This window comes from Pristis pectinata, chromosome 28 (genome assembly GCF_009764475.1).
Source record: "Pristis pectinata isolate sPriPec2 chromosome 28, sPriPec2.1.pri, whole genome shotgun sequence".
Lineage (NCBI taxonomy): Eukaryota > Metazoa > Chordata > Chondrichthyes > Rhinopristiformes > Pristidae > Pristis > Pristis pectinata.
The window spans coordinates 11,763,226-11,776,982 of record NC_067432.1 but is presented as its reverse complement, the minus strand read 5'-3'; the positions used below and the strand labels follow the sequence as shown (position 1 = coordinate 11,776,982).

Sequence of the window (13,757 nt, the reverse complement as noted above, 5' to 3'; positions counted from 1 at the left end):
TGTCACTTCCCTTGACTGAACAGTCTGCAGTAATATCTAATATCTCCTTGTTTTGGACATTCATCTTCATGGTGGTCTTAAGATCACTGCTGTTTGTCTTTTAGCCACTGCCCACGGAATACATGCCATTTAGAGTGCACTTCACTTTCCTTGATTGTGTGTAGAGCACCTCTCTGTTTGCTCCACAAATCTGAATTCTTATGGACTACCCCATTATACGTACCTGTTGTGCACTGTCTGCCTTTGAAGACTCATGCCATGTGCCTGCATTGTCACAGCTAAAATATTGATCTGTTCTGAATGGAGATAATTGAGCTGAATGGAGATAATTGAGCTGAATGCTTGCCCTGACAATGAAAATGGGTTTTCCACCAAGACCTTCCCCTTTTAGTCTTGTGACATGGGACTGATGAAGAAGGTACCACCACTACTGCTCGTACTGTTTTTACCACAGTGTGCACATCCCAATCTACCTGCTGCACTGATAGAATTTCTTCACGTTTTCTGAACTACTTCCACGGCTGTAACAAAGGGAAGACTTTTCAAATGAGAGCTCTTGAGTTTAGCCTGAAATATACTCTCTTTAGCAAAGCCTCACAGAATTAATCTTGTAGTGCATAGTCCAGAAATGTGCCAAGGTAACAAAGCCATGATAATGAAATCACTGATTGCTTCCCTGGGTTTTTGATTGCAAGCTACAAATTTGTAACTTGCAGAAGTTTCTAAGAGCACTGGATTGAACTAGCGCCATTATTGCAGCAGCTTCAATGAACTAAGCATATACTGGGCTGTGAGGTTTAGTAGATCAACTATTGTGACATAAATATCTATGCTCATTTCCACCAACAGGATGGCCTTCTTTCCCTCCCAGACATATTCATTATCAATAATACTACCTCCCATTACCTCTGTAATATTATTGGCATGAAAGTAGGTACAAAATGCTTCTCTTGTCTGCACATTCTTTCCAACCTGCCCAATGTATCTGGTCCGAGTCCAGTCTGCTGCTGTTGTGGAGCCCTGTTTGCAGTTACAATCCCCTAGCTGCTTGGATCAAAGTTCACACTGTGGACATTGTGTGCTTTCATTGTGTTCCGATGTAGTTCCCAATTCACTCAGTGTCACTTTCTCCTGGCCAGACTTTATATAGTCTTGCATCCTCATTCCTAGTGCATTGCCTGGGTTCTCCCTGTAACCTGTGGGTGAGGAATTGAACTAACTCATAGCATAGGAGCTCAACACAATCTCTCTCTTTATGCTAGGACCTCTCCAGGCTTGTTCAGCAACCCTTTATAGACAATTGTGACAACTCAAGAGCAGCCAATCACAAAACCATGTGTTTATTAAGTTACAGCCACACAAATTGCACCATACAAATGTGGTTATACTCTGCTCTGTTTCTCATCCAGATTGTTTATTGGTAACTTTGAAAGCAATGATTTCTGAGACATGCACAAAAATCTGTGAATGCCCCATCTATTCCATTTGTCTCCTTCCTAACTCCCAACTTGTTCCTATCCATGTCAAGAGACTCTCATTCTACTCTCCTCAAATTTAGCTTCGAGCCTTGTGTAAAGCATTATTTATTATTTATCTACCCCCTACTAAACTCATCCTACTAATTCCCTAATTGTTAGTCTTCATTGTCCTTGTATTTGAACCTTTCTCATGTTCCTCTGGCATGCTATGCCTTCTATCCTTCAATTCTTTTTGCTTCCTTTTTCTGTCTCTCTGCATTGTTTCAAATGAAGCACAAAGTTCATTAATCAATTCTGACACAATATTTTCCTGAATAAGTTAAAATGGCTTAAAGCTAAAAGCATTTTATGGAGTTCTCCAAGAAATGAAAAAAGCAAACGTGCTGAGTAACTTGAGTGCTCCCAGCCCATCTAACAAATATTCCCAAATCAGCTTTTCTAAAATTGTTCTAGATTCTGAGCAATAGCACCAGCTAGTTAACCATCTACACAAGTTTAAAATAATACCTAAAAAAATACCCAAATGATAAATCTCCAGTAGACATTTGTTAGATTTTAATCTGTCAAATGGGGTACATAAATCTACAGGAGGTGGGATATGGGGAGCACATATGAGGGTATAGGTGCAAGTTGTCTGACAAGAGATTTGTACAGTAAAACATAAAGGGACATCAAATGATATTCCTCCATTACTTTCTTCACAAGCCCCTCTGTGATTCTATCCAGGCTCATTACCCACTCTGTCTGGGATTGTGCTAACATCCTGCCTATGTGGGAAATGCAGCATTTTTATTGAATGCATTACAGACTAGAGTCAGAAACAGAAACTGCAATCCTGCATTTCTGGGCAAATTTCACTCTACTTTGGGTACCTTGCCAACAGCAACCAAAAGAGCAGTTTGTGAAACTCAGCTATTATGTCATGTTCCAGAATATAAATTAATTCTAATAATCCAGGGAATCCCAATAACCAGAATCTTCTAATGTATTTCATCCCATAATTTTCCTTTTCTCCCCCCCCCCCCCCCGCCCCACCCCACTGGGCTGAAACATTTCTGTGCCAGAATTGGAAAGGATCAGTACATTCTGGACCAGGGTTGAGACTGAAAATAGCATGATATCTTGTCCACAGTCCCATCAGGCACTTACAGGACAGGCAAGAAACAATTTAGATTTAACTTCCTCATTAGCTCCCCAAGACAGCACTGAGTAAACATGTAACATAAAGCAGGTATGCTCTAGAGCACACATATGGCATATGTGAATTATCCAACATGTAAATTAATCATGTAACTGCACTGTGTAATGAATTGACCTGTATGATCGGTATGCAAGACAAGTTTTTCACTGTACTTCGGTACGTGACAATAATAAACCAATACCAAGTATAATAATATAAATAAACAGCAGATAAACCACAAAATAATTTATTGCTCTCAGCATGGAAACAAATTCAAAGGCAGCACAGGTCACAGAGGTGTACACTCCGCTGTCCTGCCACATCCAATTGTGAATGGTGATGGACAATTAAACAGTTAGAGAGGATGTAATTCCAAGAACATTCCCATCCCAACCATGGCAGGGCCCAGCACGAGTGCCAAGACAAGACTGAAGCTAGAAAGTAATGAGCTGCATGATCCGTCTCAGCTTCCACCTGAAGTCGCCATCATCACAGAAGCCCGTCTTTAGCCAATTCCAGAAAATACGCATGTTAGAGATGGCTGAGAACACTGCATCTATCCAGACTAAAGGGTCCAGACAATGTCCTGGCTGTACTAATGAAGACCTGGCTTCAGGAGCAGCTGTACCTTAAGCTAAAATGCTCCAGTACAGCTATAACACTGGCACTGACCCAGAATGTGGAAGGTTGTCCATGAATGCCCAGTGCAAAAAGCAGGACAACTCCAATCCAATTAATTATTATTCAATCAGTCTACTTTCAACCATTAGCAAACTAATGGAAGTTGTCATTAACTGAGCTATCAAGTGTCATTTATTCAGTTTGGGATTTATCGGCTTCAGACCTTTTTACTGGCTTGATCTAAAAGTGTTGAATTCCGGAGTGGCATGAGAGTAACTGTCCATGACATTAAGGAAGCACTTGAACAAGTGTAGCGTTAAGGAGCTCTGGTACAACTGAAGTCAATGGGGATCAAATTGGATTTGCACAAAAAAAATGGTTGTGGCTACTGGAGGGCAATCATCTCAGATCCAAGTTGTCATATGACCACATGCTGTCCAAAGCATCTTCTGGAGTATTCATTGTGATAATAAAGAGCATCATTGCAGCCAATTTTCTCACCAACAAAGACAGATCAGATAATCTATTTTACTAATGTTATTAACAAGGCAGACGTAAGTTTCAAAGGGCAGACCAGTTCCTCGGTCAACGAGGGACAAGGACACCAGAGACAACAGAAGGACTTCTTTTGTGCACACAAATGCTCTGTCTCATATCTCTTTCATTCTTTAGAAGTTTTATTTTCCCCAGACAGTTGACTCCTGCACATAGCTCTTACTGAAAAGCAAAGCAGAAAATAAAACAAAAATTGGAAAACTAATCTCAAGATAGTTGCTAGGAAACCAACCTGTCAGTTAGGACTGAGTTGGGAGATTTACACGGACAAAACTGTAGCGTGTCTGACACACAGAGGTATAGAAAAACAATAAAGCTTAAGGAGATGTGCCATGGTATGGCCAGTTTCACTCCTGCAGTTAGTGCAGATATATTGATCATCTTCCAAACATGAATCATGTGTCTGAGGTTTTCATATATGCTAGGATCCAAATATGATTCCTGTTTACAGGGACGCAAAAGTGACAGTATAGTTGTTGATCAGAAGCCACCTTGAATCCAGAGGCAAGACTACTGCAGCAAACTTTAACAGTGCCTTGGTCTGGTACAGCAGAATCACCAGGTCACTTTCCTCACATGCACACAATGTGTGGACACTACTCTGAAGTTCACAGCTTGGGACTGGACTCCTGCTCCCCTGTGCAAGTATGGACGCAGTCAAGTTCAGTCAGATCTACTGAGGCTAGCACAGAAAACCTTCCTGAGGAATGGGCTTCAATTTCTGCAGCATCAGTAACAAATTCACTTTTGATTAACAATGTCCACCAAGGCTGCATATATGGTACCTGCAGATGCTGAAAATTGATACATTATGTCTGTCTGACAGGAAATTAAAATCAGAAAGACTTTAATTTTCAAGCATTCAGAAAGAAATGTCACGATGTGATATTTCCAACACTCATAGTAATTGATTTCAAATATAGTCCAGTTAATTACAAATTCAGTCAGGCATAATCTCTACAAGTATACCTGTGCACTCTACACCCAGGGGTATTACAGGATATACATTTAGGATAAGAGTGTACTATAGACCTGGGACAATGATGTTACATACACTGTTAGCCGTAAGGTTTAGACCTGGGATAAATACACACTGCACTGAGCTTCAAATCACGCATTCCCACCACCCATTCTTGCCTCGGAAACATCACTTGACCTTGCCCATGCCTCAGCTCAACTGCTGCTGAAACCCCATCCATACTTATATTCATTCTAGGCTTGACTGTTGGAAGCAATTTTGAAAAGCAACTGCAGATGCTGGAAATCTGAAATAAAAACAAAAAATATTTGGGATACTCATCAGGTCAGCCAGCATCTATGCAAGAGAGTTACATTTCAAATCAACGACCCTTCATTGGAATTGCTTTGATGCAGGATCATTGACCCACAACATTAACTCTGTTTCTCTCTCCACAGATACTGCTTGACCTGCTGAGGAGCCACACAATTTTTGTTTATATTTGAAAGCAGTCCCAACCAGTCACCCTCTCTGCATCTTCAGTGAAAATTGATGTTATCCAAACCTCCACCTCGTTTCCTAACACGTACCAAGCCCTGTTCACTCAACATCTCTGTGATTGCTGATACACACAGACTTCTGGTTAAGCAATGCCATTTTAGTATATAATTGAGATAGACCATACACCATATTCCTTTGACTTATATGTACTGCTACATAAAATCTATCTTAGTGATTTATGTGTACACTTTACCTATCTATATTTACATTGCTCACCTGCATTAGCTATGTACTGAAATACCTCTGACAGTTCCAAGACAGGTTTATAAAAGATCTCATTCCAATTTAGAAAGTTGTATTGTTTGCATCAGGCATAATTTGCTCAAAAATAAGTTAAATTGCCTGTTACTGTCCTTGATGGTCTCTGCTTGATGAATAAATGAGTCAGATCTACAATGCAACAATAATTTTTTTCTAGCTTTTTTCCAGTTCTAATAAAAGGACATCAACCTGAAATACTAACTGTCTCCACTGCACACTACCTACCTGCTGCATGCTTCCACAGCAAGTTTCAAAATAACCCCAAATTTACAATATTGAAATACATTTATAAATAGAACTAAGCTCAAATGTACAAATCATGGTTCTGCAAACCCACTGGACAAATCAAGCATTCTGGTAGGTAGAAGCTCCCCAGCAAACTATTCTGACCCTAGTCACGTGTTGCTAGTCCCTCTAAGCAGAGCTAAAGACATATTCAGAAGCCTGTGGTTTGATGCATTGCATCCTGTCAATTGTGTTAATGAAGTTCGGTAGCACAGCCTGGTAATCATAGTCATAGCAATCAGATAATCCCTGAATACAGCAAATACTGAGGAATTCCCTTTATAATCCCATATAATTTTGACAATCTCATTAGTTTCAGTTTGGATAATTGTTCATGGCGTGGGGGAAATTGATTTTAATTATTCTGCCTCTAGAAATGAAAGGACTTTCACACTTAAATTATTAAAGGATCAGCACTACTGTGTTTAATTTGCAATTTCTACAAGAGATTTACACTTAAATCCATCATAACACTGTGCTGTTGTCTGTTCCTATTTCCGAACCATTTCCCTTTGATAGATCCAGCGATCTCTATAACCCTTGCCAAGTAACACAAAACCTTAACAACTTAATTATTTTCCTGTAAAGGAACCAACCCTGAAGGAAAAGTAAGAAGAGCAACGTGATAATGACTGAATGGTGCAGAGTGTGCTGTGGGGTTGGCCTGCCAAACTCAGTGGGGAGCGAATCTGGCTCGCCAGTGGACAGCGAGTGTCTTATGCTGTGGCCGCAAACTATCAGGGTGTCACAGGTCAGCTTCCAATCAGGCACTGCAGCCCATTTCAACCATCTTCTTGAGGGCAATTAGGAATAGGAAATAAATGCTGTTCTTGCCATATTCTAACAAGTGAATAAATAACCATTAAACTGACTGTTCAAACCTGCCTGTGACAGACTTGTGGAGGACCTGTTATCTATCCGAGGTCCTGCTAGACTATTGTTTCCTGCCTCCCTACACCCCTCTTACCGCTATCACACAGAGCACAGATTCATTACGGCACTCTTGGTCTTTGAGTCCGGTCACTCATAGGTTCTGCCCTGTGCTTTAAAAGAGACTTCCGGTGAGGTTGCCCCCTGCTGTGCAGGAACCTGGTGCTCCCGCTGCAAAGAAATGGTGATCTCTATGTCTCCACATGGAAGGAACAACCGAGGTAACGTGCAGGGGCTGCCTGTGAGTGCTGGTGTTGGGAGGGTGGGGAAGTAGTGTGGTCACTTTGTGACGCAGGGCTCAGAGGTGCCATCTGACCTGTATGCAGAGTGCAGACCATTACTGGTAACTGGCAGTGCCTACCGCACATGTTGACCAAGCAGCCGGATCCCATGGTCTCCCTCTGTTGGATGCGATGGAAGCTGCTGTATCCCCTACCCTTACCTCCCCCCATCTGGTTCCATCTGCCTCTTCTTACGTCTGGCTCCATCTCCCAATTCCACCCTCCCCCTCCCCTACCTGGTTCCATCTGCCTGTCATCCTTCACCCCTCTTCTGTCCACCAATCACTGACTGGCCCCTGTCCCACCACTCTCCCTCTCCTCTTTATACTGGCTATCACCCAGCTGAATCCGAGGGTGTCATCTATGTATCCGGTGCTCCCGGTATGGCCTCCTCTACATCGATGAGACCCAACCCAGACTGGGTGACTGCTTCGTCGAGCACCTTCGTTCCGTCTGCCGCAAAAGCAAGGATCTCCCGGTGGCCAGCCACTTCAATTCCACATCCCCCTCCTATACTGACATGTCTATCCACAGTCTCCTCTACTGCAATGTTGAGGCCAGACGCAGATAGGAGGAACAACACCTCATATTTCGCCTTGGTAGTCTCCATCCTGACGGCCTCAACATAGATTTCTCTAACTTCCGGTAACCCCTCCCCTCTTCCCCACCCCCTTTTATCCCCCTTCTCCCCCCTCTGTTTTCCCTCATTCCTGTGGTCTCCTCACCCCTTCCCTTTCCCCTCTCCCACCCTCATGACCTGTCCATCTATTCCCCACCTCCTTCCCTTTATTCTGTGGTCTACTGTCCACTCCTACCGGATTCCTTCTTCTTCAGCTCTTTGCCTCTTCTACCTCTCACCTCTCAGCTTCTTACATCACTCCCTTTCATCCTCCCTCCCCCACCCACCTACCTTCCCCTCTCATCTGAACTCCCCTCTCACCTGCCAGCCTGTGCTCTTTCCCTCGCCCAACCTTCTTATTCTGGCCTCTGCCCTCTTCCTTTCCAGTCCTGATGAAGGGTCTTAACCCGAAACATCAACTGTTTATTTCCCTCCATAGATGCTGCCTGACCTGCTGAATTCCTCCAGCATTTTGTGTCTGATTCTCTCTTCACCCTCCTTCCATCAGGCAGAAGATATAAAAGCTTGAGAATACATACCACCAGGCTCAAGGACAGCTCTACCCTGCTGTTATAAGACTCTTGAACGGATCTCTTGCACGATAAAGAATTCCTGATCTCTCAATCTACCTTGTCAGGGCCCTTGAATCTTTTTTAACTACCTGCACTGCACTTTCTCTGTAACTGTGACATTATATTCTGCTTTCTGTTATTGTTTTTCCTTTTGCACTACCTCAATGTATGGAATGTAATGATACAAAAGCTTTTCACTGTATCTTGGTACATGTGATAATAATAAACCAATTACTAATTACATAGCAGCACTGTCAATAATGTATCTCTACACATATAACATTCCCATGACCCCCTTTATTGTTGATTATACACTGACGACATTCATTCGTTAGTGTAGTCAACTCCAAGTTCACTTTGACAGCTTCAAGTTCCTGGGAGTGAACATCACCAACAGCCTGTCCTGGTCAAATCACGTAGATGCCACAGCCAAGAAAGCTCACCAGTGCCTCTACTTCCTCAGGAGGCTAAAGAAATTTGGTTTGTCCCCTTTGACGCTCACCAACTTTTATCGACGCACCATAGAGAACATCCTATCTGGATGCATCACGGCTAGGTACGGAAACTGCTCTGCCCAGGACTGCAACAAACTGCCAAGAGTTGTGGACACAGACCAGCACATCACGGACACCAGCCTCCCCTCCTTGGACTCTGTCTTTACCTCTCGCTGTCTTGGTGAAGCAGCCACCATAATCAAAGGCCCCACCCACCCAGGACATTCTCTCTTCTCTCCTCTTCCATCAGGTAGAAGATACAGGAGCCTGAGGACACGTACCACCAGACTTAAGGATAGCTTCTACCCCAGTGATAAGACTATTGAATGGTTCCCTTATACGATGAGATGGACTATGACCTCACGATCTACCTTGTTGTGACCTTACACCTTATTGCACTGCACTTTCTCTGTAGCTGTGACACTTTACTCTGCACTGTTATTGTTTTTACCTGTACTACATCAATGCACTTTGTACTAACCCAATGTAACTGCACTGTGTAATTAATTGACCTGTATGATCGGTATGCAAGACAAGTTTTTCACTGTACCTTGTTACAAGTGACAATAATAAACCAATACCAATACCAATCCTTGATCTAATCTTCTGATCCATAATGGATAATAGAATAATAGCATAACCCTGATAGAAAAATAGTTCAGATACATACCAGGAAATGGGACACCCAGGAAGTGTGCGTAAACCGTCTCAGTGTCGATGCCTAAGTCATTTTCAGCAACAAGCGTGTAGTTCCCATTGTTATAGTGGGTGGGTTTATCGAAGAGCAGGCAGCCATGGAGCCAGTCCTTTGCTTCCTCGTACACCTTGGTTTTGATGTAGTCAGTCTCATTCAGCTTGCGGCCCCGGTGCAACCAGTGAATGCTCGGCAAGGGGTTCCCATAGACCGTAAACTGAATGCAGTGCATGTGTCGCTGTTCAGGCTCTTTTAGCTCCACAATATCAGGAGCATCTGTAAGATTGAAGCGGGAAAAAAAGAATATGGACTCATTACAGTTCAGAAAATCTTCATTCAAGATTGCTGATATCATCCCTGCCCTTTCTCCAAAGATAAAGGTCACTTTTGGTCACTGCTGCATTCCCTTCCAACAGAAATGCTCTGATGGGAAGACCATTGCTTGCAAAGGCATAATCATTGAACCATACAGATCATTCACCCCTTGGGCCTGTGCTGGCACTTTCGAAGAGCTTCCAATTAAGCCTAATCCCTGCTCCTTTTTAAGATATCTTTATTAGTCACATGTACATCGAAACACACAGTGAAATGCAGCTTTTGTGTGGAGTGTTCTGGGGGCAGCCTGCAAGTGTCGCCACGCTTTCGGCGCCAACATAGCACGCCCACAACAACTAACCTGTACATAATGTGGGAGGAAACCGGAGCACCAGGAGGAAACCCACACAGACACGGAGAACGTACAAACTCCTTACAGACAGCAGTCAGAATTGAACCCGGGTCACTGGCACTGTAATAGCGTTGCACTAACTGCTACACTTTTCTGCACCACCTTGCACAGTGTTTCCCTTTGATTAGGACCGACCTACCTAAAACCTCCCCATCGAGAGCCAATCATTCACACAAAAGAGTCACCAATCTCGCTTCAGCCACAATATTGAATGTCACAACTCCACCATGGCTATCTAGAGAAAAAAAAGCTGCTGTCATTACCGTACTTACAGTAAACATGCAAGAGCACCGAGGCATTCGTCATCCCCACCACATTCTCTGCGATGCACGTCAGCAGTTTCCCGTTATCCTCTGGATCGATGTTAAATAGGGTTAGGTTTACAGCTGAGACTGTGGTCAGGTTATTGTTGGTCTAGCAGAGAGAGAGAGGAGAGAGAGGGGAGAGAGAGAGAGAAGAATTCCTGACTGACCTCACAAAGCAAACACTAAAAGGCCTGAAAATTAAGGCAATCAGTGGGGGTAATTAATGAACATCAGGACTAGGGATATGATGCCTGGGGTCGAGTTCCTGCATTCTTCGGTAACTTGCCTCTGATGTAAATTACAAAATTCATATGCATTTTGCACGGTACAGCAGACACTTGTTTTATTTGATTTCCAGGTTTCAAGAACACAGATCTGCTTTAGAAGATCTGAGTTTGTGTCTCAGTGGTCTCCATGAATGTACATTATTCCCCAGCCCCGAGTGGGTGATAGTTTCCTTTCCAGGTGCTGTTCTTATTGTGAAGCCCAACATGGTATCAATCCTGATTAGCCTTCCATATCTTCTACTGACTCACACAATTCTCCTCATATCCTTCCATTCTTGACTCTCATTAGAAAAGTAATCCTTGGACCTCACAAAGAATCATGATGTAAATTTCTGATGAAGGAAAGGAAAATGCTATCTGCATTAAACCCAGAATGACTGTCGGTGGTCACTAAATGGAAGTACACTGCAAATTTTGCCAGATTTTACCATCTTACTTGTTCAGTTTGGGAGTAACCTTCATTATCAGTGTTAGCTTCTTGTTAATTAGTAGTAGTAAGGTCTTTGAGGAAGCTTCCTAAGAATCCCCTCTATTGATTGTGTTCTTGCTCAAGTTGTTGCTCCAGCTCATAAAATTACATTTAGGTCAAACTGCAACACACAAAGCACTGGAGAAACTCAGCAGGTCAGGCAGCATCTATGGAGGGAAATGGACAGTCGACATTTTGGGTTGAGACCCATCATCGGGACTGACAAAATGCCAAGTTACTGCAATGTATCAAATGTAAAATGAAAACAGAAAATGCTGAAACTACTCAGCAGGTGAGATAGTATCTATAGAGAGAGAAGCAGAGTTAATATTTCAGGCTGATGATCTCATATCAAAACCTGCTGTGTATCTTCATATTATGAGAATTGTAAGTCGGAATCTTTAGGATGAGCAATCTGAGAGAATAAAACACAAAAGTGCTGAAATACTCGGGTGCTGGGTATTTTTAGCATTTTGTATTTTTAATTCAGACTTTCAGAACCTGCAGTAGTTTGTTTAACAGTTAGAAGGATTGAGTTGACACTTCCAGGTAAAAGCAAATAAATGAAATTTAGATTTACACAAATGTAAGGCACTCCAATATGCTTTACATCTAATAACATAATTTTGAAGTACAGTCATTGTTGTAGGAAATCTGGCAGACAATTCGCATACAGCTAACTCACACAAAAGACAATATGATAATGACCAAATTAACTTACACTTTCAGTGTTTTTGATTGGGAGATAAATATCGGCCAGGACACTGGGGAGAACTTTATGACTTCTCTTTGAATTAGTGTTACAGAATTGTTTATGTCCAGTTAAGTGGGCAGACTTGCTTTAAAGTTTCATCTGAGAGATGACACCATAGAAAGTGCTGCTTGAAGTCTCCACTAATGCACTTTGGGATACCTTGCAATGTTAATGGTGAGATATAAATGCAAGTTTTATTTGCTGCATTGTGAATAAATGCAAGTTCGCTGTGCAATCAAACCACAAAAGCTCAGGCAACAGACTTGTATTGCCAGGGGAGTGAAAGGCGCTCATCAGGATCAAGTTAGGGATTTGTTTGTATCATAAAATCAAGCACCAGAGTGAGTCCTAATCCACGTCCAATCTGTAAATGACCTGTCTCAAGAGCATTCACCACTGTCACTAGTACAACCATTGCTGAGCCTCAGCTGTCATTTTGATAAGGTGCAAATCGACAAAAGATGTAGAGAAACAACAGATGTCGCAGAACCAGCAGCACAAGGCAAGGTATTCACCATCTGACAGTACATCACCAAGTGTTAAATCATATGGGAAAGATCGATATAAACAGCAGAAGTATTGCTTGTCTCCACAATGACCAGTGTAGGTTTATCAATCCTTCAAACGTTGCCTGTGATCTTTGTCTAAGTTGGGTTGGGCATCTTCAGTGAGCTTGAATGGCTAAATCCCTGTATGTGCACAGAGTAGGATGAATGTCCACCAGTGTTGTACTCTCTGCCTTGTATTTGCATTGTGCCAGCATTACTTGCCTTATCAGCCCACATCTGAACAATGTCTAGGTCTTGCTGCTACCAAGCACAGACTGCTTTGTTGTTCTGAGGAGTTGCAAATGGAATCTAATCAAGTGCAATCTTCAGGTAATATCCCTACTTCTGAATTTATCATGAAAGGAAGGTCAATGATGAAGCAGATGAAGATATTTGGCCCTAGGACACAGCCTGAAGGATCTCCTGCAGTGATGTTCTGGGGTTGAGACAATGGCTTCTAACAACCATAACCATCTTTTTTTGTGCCAGTTATGACTCCAACCAGTGGAGTATTCATCCAGTGATGTCTTTTGACTACATTTTTACTGGGGCTTTTGACGTTACACAATTAAATACTGCCTTAATACCAAGGGAACTCACTGTCACTACACCTCGGGAGGTCAGCTCTTTGGTTCACATAAGGAACAAGGCTATGATGAGGTCTGGAGCTCAGTGGTCCTGTTGAAACACAAACTGAGCATCAATGATCAGCTTATTGATGAGTAGGAGCACTTTACAGCACTAAGGGTGACACTTTCCATCATGTTGTTGACAACAGGGAGTAGATGGATTGGGTGGTAATTAATCAGATTGGATTTATCTTGTTTTTGTGGACAGGATACTCATGGGCAATTTTCCACATTGTTAGGTAGGTATCAGAACTGGAACAGTGTGGCTTGAGGCACTGAGGATAAATTTATCCATTGTGGGTCCATTCAGTACCTAACCACAGGCCCAGCCGAGTTATAATGCCGTTCAGGACTTAAGTCAACTTACTCAGTGTTGGTTTTTCCACACCACTCATGGTGAGGGTCATTGAAGACTCCATTCAGAGTGCACTTTGTCCTTTTGTTACCTTCATTGCTTCTTCTACACGGAGAAGTATTGATTCATCAGTATATTACACTGTTGCCTGTGTTTGACCTGATGATATGTGACTTATGGTGTCTAGAGGATCC

The 13,757-nt window shown here is 42.5% G+C and overlaps 1 protein-coding gene across 4 annotated transcripts in view; it reads right to left on the bottom strand.

Annotated features, from left to right (window-relative positions):
* The window catches only part of LOC127583964 (NT-3 growth factor receptor-like), a 612,790-nt gene that overhangs the window by 298,736 nt on the left and 300,297 nt on the right, over positions 1–13,757 (bottom strand). For all 4 annotated transcript variants that reach the window (XM_052040427.1, XM_052040426.1, XM_052040428.1 and 1 more), the window contains exons 7-8: positions 10,489–10,630; positions 9,466–9,765 (exon numbers count right to left, since the gene is read on the bottom strand). In XM_052040427.1, coding sequence (XP_051896387.1) covers positions 9,466–9,765; positions 10,489–10,630 — 442 coding nt within the window. The remainder of the gene's footprint in view (positions 1–9,465; positions 9,766–10,488; positions 10,631–13,757) is intronic.